This window comes from Fukomys damarensis, unplaced genomic scaffold, assembly GCF_012274545.1.
Source record: "Fukomys damarensis isolate Sample0158 unplaced genomic scaffold, DMR_v1.0_HiC HiC_scaffold_1, whole genome shotgun sequence".
In the NCBI taxonomy this organism is placed as follows: domain Eukaryota; kingdom Metazoa; phylum Chordata; class Mammalia; order Rodentia; family Bathyergidae; genus Fukomys; species Fukomys damarensis.
In genome coordinates, this window is record NW_022900913.1 from 32,301,991 (window position 1) to 32,317,620 (window position 15,630).

General features: G+C 37.0%; 1 protein-coding gene across 1 annotated transcript in view; it reads right to left on the minus strand.

Moving 5' to 3' along the window:
- Nucleotides 1–375: 375 nt before the first annotated feature.
- The window catches only part of C6 (complement C6), a 68,992-nt gene continuing 53,737 nt past the window's right edge, over nucleotides 376–15,630 (minus strand). Inside the window, exons 14-18 of the mRNA XM_010633875.1 lie at nucleotides 13,613–13,745; nucleotides 12,491–12,679; nucleotides 7,240–7,330; nucleotides 5,094–5,335; nucleotides 376–880 (exon numbers count right to left, since the gene is read on the minus strand). Of these exons, the coding sequence (XP_010632177.1) occupies nucleotides 699–880; nucleotides 5,094–5,335; nucleotides 7,240–7,330; nucleotides 12,491–12,679; nucleotides 13,613–13,745 (837 nt within the window). The 3' untranslated portion in view covers nucleotides 376–698. The remainder of the gene's footprint in view (nucleotides 881–5,093; nucleotides 5,336–7,239; nucleotides 7,331–12,490; nucleotides 12,680–13,612; nucleotides 13,746–15,630) is intronic.

A 15,630-nucleotide genomic window follows, 5' to 3' on the forward strand; every position in this document is an offset into this window, starting at 1 on the left:
ACTACTGTAAATAAGGTGTTTCCCACTTGGACTCAATCATGCTTTGTGATGTTTATTACTATGGAATATCTTTTTGCATAAGATGATGTTTAAGGATGGGATTCACCCTTCCCTGCTATATTTTTTCCATAGTAATGATCAACATCAAGCATATTACATACTTTTCAGTTATTTTTTGTATGTCTAGCCCCATGTGAATATGAACTTTATGAAGGTAAGGGCTTTTGCCTGTTTTTTTTAGGACCGTTAACAGTGCTCAGCAAATTGTATATATTTAGAAATTATTTGTTGAATGAATATATGATGGTTAGTTTTCCAGAATATGTTTTATAGGTACTGTAGATTTCTTCACTAATTCATTGAAGAAAATTATGGTTTTTACTCATTTTTTATTGTGAGAATGCTTAATACCACATGCTTTATAAGGCCTTTAAATTCTCCTTATTTTCATGAAATGTGATTAAGAATATTTACTAGACTCACATGAGAGTTGTCACAGGGGGGCATATTATGGGGTGACATGGACTGGGACTTGATAGGGGATGCTGGATCAGGAAGAGTTAGGGAGAGAATAATGGTGTGAAACCAACATCAAAAAAATGTTAGTAGTTTCTGGCCAAGCTAGCATACTCCCTGCACAAAAACGTCCTTCTGTAGGGGTTTCTTCTGGATAGTGAGTCTGTTCTTCAGTAATTGTGCTAGGCCAGGCACCTCCCGGCATGCAGTATTTCCACTTTTCTTTTTGCACATCTCACAGCTCCCACTTCACAGATGTTCGCTGTTTTCTTGCGTGCTGATGACCCCATTTTGACACAGTAGAGTTGGTTTCCACCTTTGATGCACTGAGGGGGCAACAGGCAGATACAGCTGGAAGTGGAGGCTGCAAGGAGACATAGAGACAGCGCAGCATCACAGTACTGCAGGGCTTGGCTTTACTTAACCCATCCCCACAGGGGCGAGCTCCTGGGTGACAGTGAATAAGAAAGTTGAATCAAAGGCAATGACCCAAAAGGCATGATTGTGATTAATAGGAGCGACCTGAATACAAGACAGCAGAGTGCATCCTAAGCTGGTAGGATCTCAGAGCTGAGCTGCCTCTGACACCTTCCCCTCTCCCTGCCCATAGTCACTAGTGCTGTTAATCCATTTCCACAGTCTTCAGTCTGTCTTTTCTGTTTTATTATTTTTTTCTTGTACTGCCTAAGTACACTGTAGTTATTATTTATAGGACATGAACTAGAAAATTACACAATATGCCAAATACTTAATATTCCTTATTTCATTAAATCCACCCAGCAAACAATATTAATTAAACTATTGTTCTAATACTACAGATGATAAAACAGCTCAGAGAGGTTAAGCAATCTGCCCACATTTGTTTATTTCTTTCTAGAATATTCCTAGGTTATACTTGGAGATCTGTATTTTTAGGCAGCTGTTGTTCAACCAGGTGATTCTCTTATGAGACTTCGTTTTGGGATCCCCTAATCACTTCATAATTCATATAATTTGTATTTATGAAATATCTTTAAAATAATCATTTTGAGTGAGGTAAGGTGACCGAGATCACACATTCTATATAAATTATGTTAGAGAAATATTCATTAATATATGGGTATGCTTTAGTCAAAGTTTAAGGTCCTCCACACTTTAACCTCAACTTCTTTTTCTAACATTATTTAAAACAATTTTTTGCTTTCTCCACTCCATGTAGATCAACCCCCTCTCAGTTTTCCAAACAAGATTCCAAAGTTGTTAATGCTTTTGTGCTTTTACTGTTTCTTTCCTTTCTTCTGCCAGACTAACATGTTATTTTTAACACCTCTCCCCATATCAATTCTCTACAACTCTTTCCTTCATGAAACATTTCATAACCACTTAACTCTCATGATCTTTTCTTTAACTCAGTTTAATAGTATAATTTTTCAGTATCATATCCGATAATTTTATGCTTTCTACTTACACATATCTTTTCTCTAAGAAAATTATAAGTGCTTTGTTTGAGAACATTAATGTTCATCCATCACTATGACCTATTCAGCTGTACATTTTAATTACTCTGGATTGGTTGATTAAAAGTTTTGAATTCTGGTACAGATATAAGCATATAAAGTATTTCATGGATGTGGGATCATCAATATAACCAAATTACTGGCATCAGCCTGAGTGTCACTGATGATGTCATTAATGCCTTTTTCTAATTCTTTTCCATGTTTTTCACCTTATGGAACAAAATAGAAAAAGTTAGGGAGATACTCATATGTACCACATGCATAGACATCTTGCCCCTACTAGGAAACATTTGATGAAAAGCATGCATTTTCTTCCTATCTTTTCTCTAGAGAAGATTCTATCTGTGAAAAGACTTGACCATTCTTGGAAGGGTTGGAGTTGTAAGAATACCCGGAACTGTTCCATTTTTTGGTGAGGAAATCAATTCCCAGGCTTTTGGAAAGGCACAGTAGGAACTCTCTTAGTATGATTGTAGCTTAAATGCTCTTAGCCCAATTTGTAGACTACAAGCACCAAAAGGCCCTTCCCACCACTACCACTGACTAATGTTCAACATTCAGTGTTCACATTTCATGCTTATGAAAACTTTCCAGTTGAGAGAGTAATTATCTCTAGTACAGCTCTTATCACACACCGTTTCATATTAAAGTGATTCATGCAATTACTGTGTAATGTTACTCCACTGACTACCATGAACAATTTGAAGTGTACAAAGGGTTCTTTGTACCATGCCTTCCTTGTACAGCAATTTCCACATATTGGATGCTAAATGGATTTTGCTGAATGAATTTCACCTTTCTGTTGCTTGACTCTCTGGGGAAGGCATTCCTGTTCTAACTTTTGAAAAGGGAACTTTGTGTTGTTTTGAAGCTGTACTTCAAACTTTTCCTTATTTCATTTTAAAGAGTGAATGAAAAGAGTAACAAAGAGCACAATGTAATCAAGAACAGTTTAATCAAGGTGACATTCAGTTAAAATGAAAATCTCTACTATCCCAACTTGCCAGGAGTGGGTTTGGTATAAAATACAGTGCTAGTTTTCTCTGTCTTCATAAATGTATTAGTTTATACAATGATGCTATTCTCTAGTGGTCCTCCAAACAGCATTTTCTGTGACACTGACTTGCTCCCCAGTTGAAGAATGCTGAGAGAAACAGATCACATCTCTGAGTTTTCTATGTGCAGGGTTTAAAACACTTTAAACTACTGAAATAAATCTCTTAATAAGAAACATTCATGTGTTGGTTTGGTGATCCCAAAATATTCTTCTAATTTGAACAAAATTGGTTAAGCATCTAAATATTTTAGCATCTTTTTTGACAAATTTAAATTCCTAGAGTCTGTGGGCAATTAAGATGCATGTATAACAAAGGGGTATTAGAAAAGGAGATATTATGATGAAATTGTTTGCCACCAATTATTTTGTAGTAACACATATGAAAAGAATAGCTTGTGGAAAAAAATTAAAGAAAAAGAATAGCTTGTGGGAAAATAGCAGAATTATAAAATTCCTTTTTATAATTTTTTCAAGAGTTTCTTGAATTTCTTTCCTCCTGACAAGGAAGAAAGAAAGCTGACTTTAAACAATTTTTTATCCTACCTGTTGTCCAAGTTCTTTTTATTTTCTATTTGTATTTTTGATATAATATTCTTATACTAATTTCTCAAAAAGTGTTATATTTAAAAATGAAAAAATATACTGCATAATAAATCAGCCCTTTTCTACCCAAGTTATTGTATCTGAGGGAGCTTTCCATTGACTCATAGGGTTTGACCAAGCATCCAAAAATGAGCAGTAGTGTCTTTATCAATAGGATGATTTCATTGTGATTAGAAATGAGCACTGTGCCTCATGCCCGGTATGTGGTCTTGTGATGAATCTCACTGATCAAATGCGGCATGAAGGTCAGTAGCCCAGATATTCACCTCTTGAATTACTGCCATCAGATGGCTCACTCATTGTGCCACCATGTCTACCCTCTGTCATGGGTCAGAAAAGCTGAATCTTGATAATCAGCCTTAAACAGATCGGGAAATACCTAGCTTTGCGTAACAAGACCTTTCTTCTCCCTGGGACTGAGCTGAAGAACTCCGGGATAGAAAGCGGAAGAAGAGCAAAGGGGAACAGTATGTTTTTAATCTTTTGTTGGTGTTGTTGCAAATGCAAGGTGGTTTTATCAAAGTTAGCTGTAACAATTCGACAAGTTTCCATTATATATATTCTATGCTCAGATTTAAGATAGAGTTTTGAAAATGTGTCTCGAGGGAAATCTACTTGTATGTTTCAGTTCTCTAAAATCCTAATCTGCAGCCATTATTGTCTGTTACATGAAGCTCAGTTTTGAGTATTTCAGGGTCAGGCTTCATCTCAAAGCAAATGTACCGCTTGAGTTCCTGCTTCTGGGCAATTCATAGATGTAGTGCCAATTGCCTCTGGTTGACTCTATGCATGGTGGTGAAGGGAAGCTGCAGAGGTCTGGAGAATATTCTACAGGGAGAAAAATAGGGCCCAGAGCATTTCTTTTCTTTCTTCTCTTTTTTTCTTTTTTGGGGTATTGGGGATCAGGGCATTTTCTTGAACAGCTCTTCCAGCCCTGGCTGGTTCCAGGCATTGGAAGAGGTCTTAAGGAAATTGCAGGAAGGTACTTCTTATAATCATATCCTTGTTAAACTCATCCCCACCTGGACAGTATTGTTGATCCAACCAATCAATCTCCAGAGGACAAAATGACAGTACTAAAGAAGTCCTCTAAAGCTGGCTGTGAGAAGGAGTGCCTGCAGCATGAAATCAGGACACATGCTCTTCCTGCTTGGGCCTAAGGTAACACTGATGACATGTGCACAGAAAAGAATTAGAAAGATAATCGCTATATTAAGGTGATTAGTCCTAATTGTAGGTAGTTAGAGTCTCTCTTTTCTGTTTAAATCACTTAAATGTTGTTTAAGAAATAAAAGAAAAAAATTTAAAGGAAAGATTACTTTAATAAAGATGAAGAATAAATGTGGAGAAGAAACACCATACTATATGAGATAAATTTTGAGTGAGAGCATTTTTAGCATATGGTCAACACCGTGGCTTACCTGAACATTTTTCCCAGTCATAGCAGGTATCATAGCCACAGGATTCTTTCTTTGTGCTATTGGATGCAAGTTTTGTCCTTTCAAGACCCCATTCTAACAGTTCACTTTCTTGGCAGGAACCAATATGGAGAAAATGGAGATGCTGACTATTTAAACACTTCTTGGCCAAAAACATACAAGCCGATGAAGTAACGTAATGATTGGAGTCTGTGTCAAATATACAGAGATCTTCTGAATAATGACTGCCCAGAAAAGGAAAGCAAATATATATGAAGACCAGTTGGCATGTAGCAAATTTAGTGTTTTAATTTACCACCCAGTTTTCTTTTCCAATTACTTTCAATTTTTCTCTTACTTCCAACAAATTATCTCAGTCCTCCATTCAACTTTCATGCTATTTGAGATTCATTTTCTAAAATTTCATCTTAGTCTTAATGCCAATTGATTTGAAATTAAAGTCTGAAGAATTCAGTAACCAAAATCTTCCAATCAACTTCCTTTCTAGTATTATTTTCTCATTTTACTAAATTCATATTTATCAGCTGATAATTCATTTTCTAAGCTGATTGCATTACTCTTCTTTTGCTTCTACCATGGTCTTGCTCAATGAGCACTGTGTTGTCTCTCTTCTCTGCCTATCTGTGTCTAGCTCTGTTCCCAGATACACTTTGAAGCTCCATACCAATCCAATATATCATCATATCTATTTCCTCTGATCTCTAAAATTGCTCCTTGCTTGTAATGTTAATTTAGAACATGTCATGTAGTCATTATATAGCTTTTCAAGTTCATTTGTACTATAGATTTACTCTTGCTGAAAGGACAAGATCCCCTTTCTTAATCCAAATATGATTTTCTTCTCTGATGTCAACTTTAGAGTTAGCAATCAGTGCTCTGGTATATAAAACTGTTTCCAGGAACCAAAGACCATGACTAAGAATAAGAGGCTATTTTCTCTGTTCAGAAAACTTTAGCTGTGGGCTAGCAACTTCTGTAAACAATTTTGACTCTGTATAATCAGAAATGTACAGGAAGAGCTTGAAGAAACAGTAGAGAGCTGGAATAAGGGAGCAGCAAGTATTCTCATGATTTGCTACTGCACAGATGAAAAAGAAGCTTCTTCTGATCAATGCACAATATGAATGCTGCTAGTGATCCCTAGAAGTCTGCCTGCTAGTGAGGGGACTCCAGCAGCAATATTGAAGAGGGTAGATGAAATTATATAGACAAAGATCTAATTGTCCTCTCCAAAAAATAATATCTGAATCCCTACAAACATTTGTTCACCTGCAATACAGAGAAATCTGAGAGCCAATCATTGTTAGAAGTGAAATATTAACAACTGTGCTTTCAACCTCCGGCACCCATTCTTTAACCTCCTCAGTAAGTAAACTGTAATTTTCTTTAGAATAGTTATGCATCCAAAGCATTGCATTCCCAGTCTCCCTTACAGGTATGTGTGGCCATGTGAATATGGAAATAAGTAGTGAGTTTTCAGAAAAATTTAGAAGAAAGAATATGCTCCATCTTTGGTCTTTCTGCCTTCCAGTTCTAGCAAAGCAATCTTAGATGATGAAATAACTTTGAGGATGGTAAGACAGAGCTGGAAGTAGTTTCAGTCTTATCTACAAAAAGAGAATCACCAGGCTCACCCTCAGCCACTCATCTCAATATTTATTTTGTATGAGAGAAACAAAATTTTGTCTTAAGTGAACACTGCTTTGGATTTGTTTTAGATTCAGCTGAAAGTAACCATTCAATTAATAGACATTGTTAACAATCTTGAGTTTGTTCAGAAAAGAAGTTATACCAACAAAGAGAAGTGAGCTAACACATGAAAGTGACACAAAGATGTGGAATTTTTCTTTTCTAAGCTTTCTGTCCCCACATGAAAAACCAAATACAAAGAAAATTTTTAAAACCAAAGTAAAACTGTCTAAACAAAAAAAGGCCATTCAAATATGGGATTCAGGCTGAGAGACAGTTTTTAAAAGATTGCTGCTCAGTAGGTGCACACAGGGGTATCAGTTACTTGACAATTAATATGCCTCATGTTTTTCTTTAAGAAGCTCATCTTTTCCATCAGGCTGCTTATACTAGACTATTTCCCCCAATTTGCAAAAGCAGTCCATGGAGTATCTCTTACCTACAGTCTTCTTCTGGAGACAGACAAATGCATTCTGATCCTGATTGTTTTTGTCCTGGCTGGCAAGAGCCCTTTAATTTTGTCAGTGTATCTGAAATGAAATAAAAGGCAGGCGTAGTGCACAGCATGGCTTTCTAGAGATAAGCTAGAATTTAGGAGAAGAGATAGTAGCCAACAATTTTCATTTATATCCTGGAGTTAGAACATTCATTTTGGCTTCTCCAAATATGTTTTCAAGAAATTTTCCACTTGAAATGTCCTTTCCAGATCATATACACTGCCATTTTCAGACTAAAGTTGTTAAGTTCAGAACTAAAGAAAATAAAATTGGTGAAATGGTTGTAAATATTGTTCATATTTTCCAAAAATTTATTGAATACATAGTTTTCCTAGCACTCTGCTAGGTTTGGGGAACAGCGGATTGAACAAAATCCTGATTCTGTTTTGAGAGAGTTTATAGTCTTTGTGTAGGCAGACAGACTGATCAAACAAACACACAAATGCATTTAGAATTCCTGCCATTTTTAATTCTATTAAAGAGAAAGCATGCAATCAAGAAAAATGATGTATCATAAAAGCTTAGGCATGGTAAAAGGGGGAAAATGGAGAGAGATTGTTTGAGGCAGAGGGAACATCAGGTATGTTCAAAAGGGAGGCAGCACATGACTTTCCTGAAACAGGGAGAAAGCTAACCTTGTTGACATGCAGAATGATGAAAGCATGTAGTGTAGCAAGATATGGTCTGAGAAGTGGGTATGTGGTAGGCTGTCCATGCTTTCATAGGGCTTTTTCCCCTTCATTTCCCAAGCAAGGCAGATGTACCATTTTTTTAGGCAAGTGTGATGTGATAAAATCAGGTGTAGATTTTGAAAAATTAATTTTGGCTTCTGAGCAGGACGTAGATTTGCATAGATTTCCCAAAGAGGAATGGGAATCAAGATAGATTTGGCAACTGATCTATGAAGTTATGATAGTAATTCAGGTGAAAGGGACAGAGATTTGGATCAAAGTGCAAAAGTGAATATACCTGAGAAATATATAACAGGTTAAAACCGTATTAGATATTTTGGTGAATTATGAGAGCCATCAGGTATGATTACTAAGTTTCTGGTTGGCGTAGGAGAAAATACTAGAAGACGCTTAGTTTTAAGGAAGGGAATTCTCTCTCTGTACATATTCTCCTTGCACATTAAATTTATGATATCTTTAAGACGCCAAACCAAAATATATGTAGAAGAATTTATATATATATATATATATATTTATTTAAATTTCAGTTGAGAAGTCTATGGTAAAAATTTAAATTTATTAGTCTTTGAGGGAGTCAGTGAGGCTATAAATGTGAAAAGGGCTCCCTAGCAGGAGTGAAGCATGAAGTGAGGGGCCCGATCTGAACTCCAAGAAGCTCTAGTGTTTAATGTCCTAGTGTGGGCGGCAGCTCACTCCAAACAGAGAGCAACAGGCAGAGAGGTAGCAGTGGTTTCCTAGGGTAATCACTTGAAAGTTGGATTTTCTTATAGAAGAATCAATGGAAAAATGCAACACTTAAATGTAGTTATTTATCTCTGTACAATGTGCTAAACATTAGAATATTCTAATACTTAGAATATTATGGTAAGGAAGGAAGGAAGGAAGGAATGTAAGAAAGGAGAGACCAAGAAAAAAGAGGATGGGGGTAGCATATTGACGAAGAGAGAAGAAAATAGCAGTGGTCTCTTTTTCATGAATCTAAAAACATATTAGGAAAACAGGCATCAATCAAATAATGTAATAATGGATTCTAATGAAAGGCTGATAGAAGTCTTTTGAAGACTGGGAACATGGTTTCAGAAGATCATACAGCAAGAAAATCCCTCCTGGGAAAAGTAAGGGAAGATCAATAAGGAAATGATGCTTGAATTCAGATGAGAAATTGAATAGTGTGCATGTTAGGGAAAGGGATTAAAAATATACTTGGTGCATATTACTTGTAAGGAGAAGCTTTAGTTATCTTTGCTTATATTGAGACCAGCCCAAAGGGCCTTTAGACTAGGGGTGTAAGACCTGGAGTTAACTTCCTCAGCATGTTGGATGAAACACACAGCATCAATCTGGGTCTGACTACCCAGGCTCAGGATGGCCTTTGTAAGCAAGCTAATTGTCAAGGTAGGAAATAAGTAGCCATATATAGATATTTGCACAAATCACATGGCAGAAAGGGTGACTCAGATCATAGTTTCTCTTCTTTGTCTAAAGATATAAAAGAAGGTTTAATTGAGAAGGAAGAAGGCTATGTTAGAGTAAACAATAAAGATTCTGAAAATGCGTCATTCTCTTCTTTGCTGGTATTTCCATTACCTACTCTTAGCTTCTGTTAGGCCCCTCATTCCATCTGGTGAAGTTCAGTCTAGAACCTTCACAAATGTGGAGCCTTGCAGCTCTGGGAAGTCTGCTAAGATTTACAATGATATGAGATTAGTTTTCCTTGGTATCTTAGACAGTTAAGCTTCTTTTCCCTCTGTAAATAAATCCAAACCCAAGTCAGGGAAAATCCTCAAGCTATGCACCAAGCTATTCTCTATAGAGAATGAGATTTCAAGTGGCACAGAGCATTGTTCTGTAGCTGTGTGCTTGAAATAGTGATCACATGCGATGGTTCTTTGGTCTCCCCCAAACCTTAGGCTGAAGCTGGTGTTGGAACTGAATGGCCTACAATGCCCAGCCCAAGGAAACCTGGAAATAGCAACATTCTTTAAGATTTGAAGTGTTGAGAGAAAGAGGGTTTTCAGAGGTGCTGTTAGGTTCTCAATCATTCTCAAGAAAGGATTAAATTGGAAGAAAGTGACACCAAGATCTCATTACATCATGGGGAGAAAATTTTCATGTTGAAAGCAGTAAAAGTGTTTCCTTGGCCAACTAGTCTCTTTACCTCACCATGGCTAATTTTTGTGGCTGATTGTCATTGTCTTTTCTCCTCTTACTGGTCTTTCTGTTAGTATTGCTAGAGAAAAAGTATATGAGACAGGATATTTAGTTGAGGTGAAGGATGTTTTATATTGGATTATAATTTCCATTTCTTATGCAAGGACAGAGCCTTTTGTGTGAGTGGTGTGTGTGCGTGTGTGTGTTTGTGTGTGTGTGTCCATTCATAAACACTCAGTAAGAAGATACTACCTATGGTGTCTAGATGATCCTGACCTTCTGACACCTACAATTTCCAAACACACATATAGCCCTGAAATTCATATTATGTATTATTTAATATTACAATCAGGAACCTTATGAATCCACAGCATCATTAGTAAACTGAACTTCTTACCACTTCCCATGAGAACTCTTTCTCAATAGTTTGACTTAAAGTTATTCTTAAGACTAACATTTTCCCATCCTTCACACAGTATGAAATCCCAGGAGAGAAGAAAGAATCCTGATAGCAAAGAGCTTAGGGAGTTAGCAGAGCTGTTGCTCAGCTCCTGTGTGATCCTGACTTTCCAACCCTGTGTCAAGTTAGCCTCTCTGTGCCTCTGCTTTATCTATAAGCAAAATGAGCTTAATCGTATCAACCTCAGATAAATGAGACATTATTTAATAAGTATATTGGAGCTTTTGCAAGATACTGATTAATAGATACTCTCTCTACCACAATTGACTGTCCTGCTGGCTGGCTGTCTCCCACTGATCTTTCACAGCAGAGGGATATTCTCTTTTAAAACTCCACACTGTGTGATCTCACCAGAAGACTGTATGTTTGGGAAGGATGAGGTATCCTTGTTTTCAAAATGTTTATGCCAGTTACACGTGTTATGACATAAGATGATTCAGTATGTAAGCTGACAAAATAAAAGAAAAAAACAGAGTTTTAAAAATAAAAACTAGGCTGGGTGTGGTGGCACACGCCTGTAATCCCAGCACTTGGGAGGCTGAGGCAGGAGGATCACTGTGAGTTCGAGACCATCCAGGGCTACATAGTGAGTTCCAGGTCAGTCTCAACCACACGCAAAACCCTGTCTCAAAAAACAAAAAAAAACAAACAAACAAACAAACAAACAAAAAAACCAAAAAGAAAAAAAACTAAGATGAAACTTTGATCAGTTAAAAATTGGTTTTGAATTAGTTGATGAAACCACTGAATTAGTTGATGAAAAGACTTAGGTAGAAAATATATGAAAACTCTACCTTGTTCTATATTCTGTTAAATAAATTTATAAGTTTTCTTTTCTAAAACAGTATTACTATGGAAGCAATAAAATTGTAAATTTGAAGTCATCTGGACAAAGTAGTGAGACGCTGTCTCAAGATAAAAAGTAAGGTGGACCTCAGAAAGTATCACTGGCTTTAGTCTTTGGACCATAACAAACTAACTAGAAAAACAAAAACACAAACAGAAAAATACAGTGGTTCTGAACTCTAAGGGCATAATTGAATTATATAGGAGAGTTTTGCTTATTTTACTTATTTTAGTTAAAAACTTTAAATCAATACATAAAAATTGTATGTATTTTGGGGTACCTGGTAATCTTTATACAATTGTATAATGTTCAAATAAGAATAAATAAATCTATCTCTTCAAAAACTTATCATTTATTTGTAATGAAAATATTAAAAAAATCTGTTCCAGCTAGGAGAGGTTTTGTTTGTTTGTTTGTTTGTTTTTCCACCAGTATTGGGGATAGTACTCAGGGTCTTGTGCTTGAGAGGCAGGCACATTGCATCTGAGCTAAAGCCCCAGGCCTAGGACAGTTTTTAAACAACTACCAAACACTGAGCTCTTTTCAACTCACTGACACCAGAGTTTGAAGGACAGGGCTTAGATAGGTATTTAATTCACCATCTAAGCCACTAGAAACCCCTATTTTAGAGAAGTTACAATAAAGAAAAAACAGATGACAAATTGAGCTTATTCTATTAAGAGAACATTTGAAATTTTCTACTTAGGTAATAATAAAGTGCCTCATTATATGTTTACTACATTTTATGGCTTTCCACTTGAAGCAAAAATTTTTGATCTTATTAGAGGAGAAATCTTGTACACCTAAATATTAGAGTTTTATGCTGGAAAAGAAAACAGAAGTCACCCTCTAAAATTTGAAGCCATTATTCGCTGCCTGCCCTTATTACCTGCACAGAGTAGAATATAGCCTGAGCTTCCATTGGATTCTTCTGCTTTTGCCCTCCTGATTGCAGTTAATAAACAGTATCTCTTTAGATGGTGCACTACCAATTTTATGGGACCCAACTTTATTAGAATCCCAAATCTTGTTTTGTCACTCACCTTTTTCACAGTTAAGTGAGTCTGAAATGGGTGGTGTCCAGGAATTTCCCTTGCATGTGTACCTGGATGGCCCAGCAACCACAAAGCCTTTGGGGCAAATCACTTCAATGGATTCACCAATTCTGTACACTCTCTGAAATGGGGAGAGTGTCAGCATTTCTGGCACAACTGGTTTGAAGCACGCCATTTCTGCATGGGGAACAACATTTGAGATGTGTTTAGTGAAACAGAACACTCCACAAGCCCAAACAGGTTGAATATTACCCAAGAGATGATCTGAACGAGATTCACTGTATTTGTTCAGCTTTGATCCTCCTTTTAATTCAGAAGCTTCTGAGCTAAGGATACTTTACTTCCCCTTGGAGATCCCTCCATTGACGCCACCCTTCAGTTCTCTTATCTGAGGTTCCTTTCCTATGGAACTGGCTCCAGACAGATTTAACTTCTCTAATGTCATTGGGACCTTTTTCTTCCATGGAATAATTTATTTTCTTCCTCTACCTTTTGGGCTCTTCCTAAAGCAAATTACCACAGTGGGTGTGATACCAAGACAGGATGTTCTAATTGACACTGAACTCAATTCTGCTTCAAGTTTCCCCATAATAAGGTTTTGAAGTCTCAATTTGAACTTGGTTTGCATCCCACATTTTTCTGTGCTGTGGCATGGATGCACACAGTGCCTACATGCACATTTTCTCAGCAGAGGATGTAAAGGTGTTCCAAGGAGTAGTGCTCTGGAGAGAATTAAGTTTCACAGAAAATTCTATTTCTGACATATAGTCTAGTGTCATCTTCTTGGGTTTCATCAATTGGTACACCAGAGAATGCAGATGTCTGTGGTTAGATAAGAGTTTGCATGCTTCAAGGGTTTCTTCCTAACAGTGTGCTTCAGTGCTGCATGTCCGAGGCTAATGGGCAGGAGCAGGAGAACTGAAATATGGAGATGTTTTGAATCTAATTTTAGCAAACAAGCTCCATTTGCTGCTTCAGTAAATCTTTTCACCATAGTTACTAAAAAATAGTAAAATGTACTGATCTGAGGGTGGGTGTGACTTTGCTCCACTTTTATGGGGTACATTCATTCTGCAGCGCAGTTACACATGATGTCTGCGCAGTCCTCACGCTGGCACTCCATGTCTCCTCTCCTCCAGGTCCTGTCTGGTAAGCATTTGAAGTACTGGTACCCAACAGGTTTGAATCCAGTTAGGCATGAAATTTCAACTTCTTCCCCAACTGAGTATAATTTCTTTTCATTCTAGAATTGAAATAGAAAACCAGAAAATTATTAATCATGTAAATAATCATCTTTAGACATTTAAGTATCATCCTGGATTCTGTTTGGTCTGTCAGAATCCTCAGTTCAGAGTCTTCTCAAATTCTACTCTACACTTTCTCAAAGCTCTCTCCACTTTCTCTGTTCCTCGCATTTATTATCTTTTACCAGGGCAACTTTCTAACTGATTGTTATTTGAATCCATTTTTCCATATGGCTGCTCTAAATCGATTATAATTTTTAAATTTAAAACTGAGTCCTCACAGTATATGAGATAGCCTACTCTGCTAGATTTAAAAAGCTATAGGGCTGGGGATTTAGCTCAGTGGTTCCACTGTCTGCCTTGTAAACCAAAGTCCTAGTTCAATCCTCAGTACAAAAAAAAAAAAAAAAAGAAGCTGTATACTCAGCTTATTGTGTCTATTAATATAATAATGTGTCCCACACATACATTAAACAGACACAGTTGTTATTGTGACTGACTACAAATCACTTAAAAATAATACTCATTTCCTCATAACCCATTGATCACCATATATTTTCCCAGTTAATGAGTAAAGTACTACTGTCATGTAGGCAGTTTAATAAAGTTTTCAAGATAAAAAGGGGCTATACATTTCATAGTTTGGACTATTAGCTTTAATCTACTTTACCATCCTCCCTTACTGCCATTTCCTCTCATAATCCCTACATTTTAGTGGAACAAAGCCATCTATCATTCTTTGAACATTATATTCTCTTTCAGTGTCTCTGTCTTCACTCTATCCTCAACACCTTGTCTTTCTCTCAAGATGTAGCTCAAACAGAACATCTGTGAAAATCTCCTTGACTTTTTTTGGCTTACTGGCTACTCCATTCTTTCAGTTCTGGAGAAACTTGTGCGAACTTCTATTTTTATAGTTATCACTTTAATCAGCCTGGCTCATGACCCCTGAGTGGCAGCTCCACAATCAAATCTGTGAGTAGTGATCAATGTATATGGTGAATGTTTACATTAAAAATTATTACAATAGCTCTCCTGTGCAGCCTCCTCTGGAGCTGTGCCATTTCCAGCAGGTGCTGATTGGCTTCAATGCAGCGCCAGGTGGATGAGTTTTATGTCATTGCCCCGGCTTGGACTCAGAGCCCTCTCTCCTACATGGCCTCCTCTGGAGCCATGCCATTTCCAGCAGGCACCACTGGTTAGCTCAGACACAGTGGCAGGAGGGTAGCCGCACAGGGGCCACTGAGTCCCCCCCCATTAGATCCCCTGACCGAGCCAATCCTAGGAGGCACTCTGCAGAGGCGTGGAAGGCTATAAAGGGTGATGATTGATCTTATTATGTTTCTGATTGTATCGATAGGGATGAAGGATAGGGATTGATTTGATGAGTTGTTTTCTCAATTACGAAAATGAGAATGTCTATAAGTCATTAGAGAATCAAAGGCTGGGATGCAGTGATATCAGGAAGATTTAATGACCCAGAGATTGAATCAAGGTCACCCCAACAGCAAAAATAAAGATGAGAAAACACTTAAGCAAGCCACAAAAACAGACTTCCAGTCCACCAGTGGCAAACAGTAGGACAAAGGAGGATGAAAAATCAGATAGTGAACCTCCAGGACACTCAGAATTCACAGCACGTGAAGTAAAAAAACTGATCAATAATGCTCTAGAAAAATTCAAAACAGAAATTATTTCCCATATAACCATAGAGATGGTGAGAAAAATGAAAGTCGTGATTTGAGAATCCAGAACAGAAACTGACAAAAAAATAGACGAGCTTGAGAACACAATAGAAACCATAAAGGCCCAGAATAACAAAGAAATGGAAACAATGAACACCCAACATGGGAAAGAAATGGAATCCATTAAACAGATTCAAAC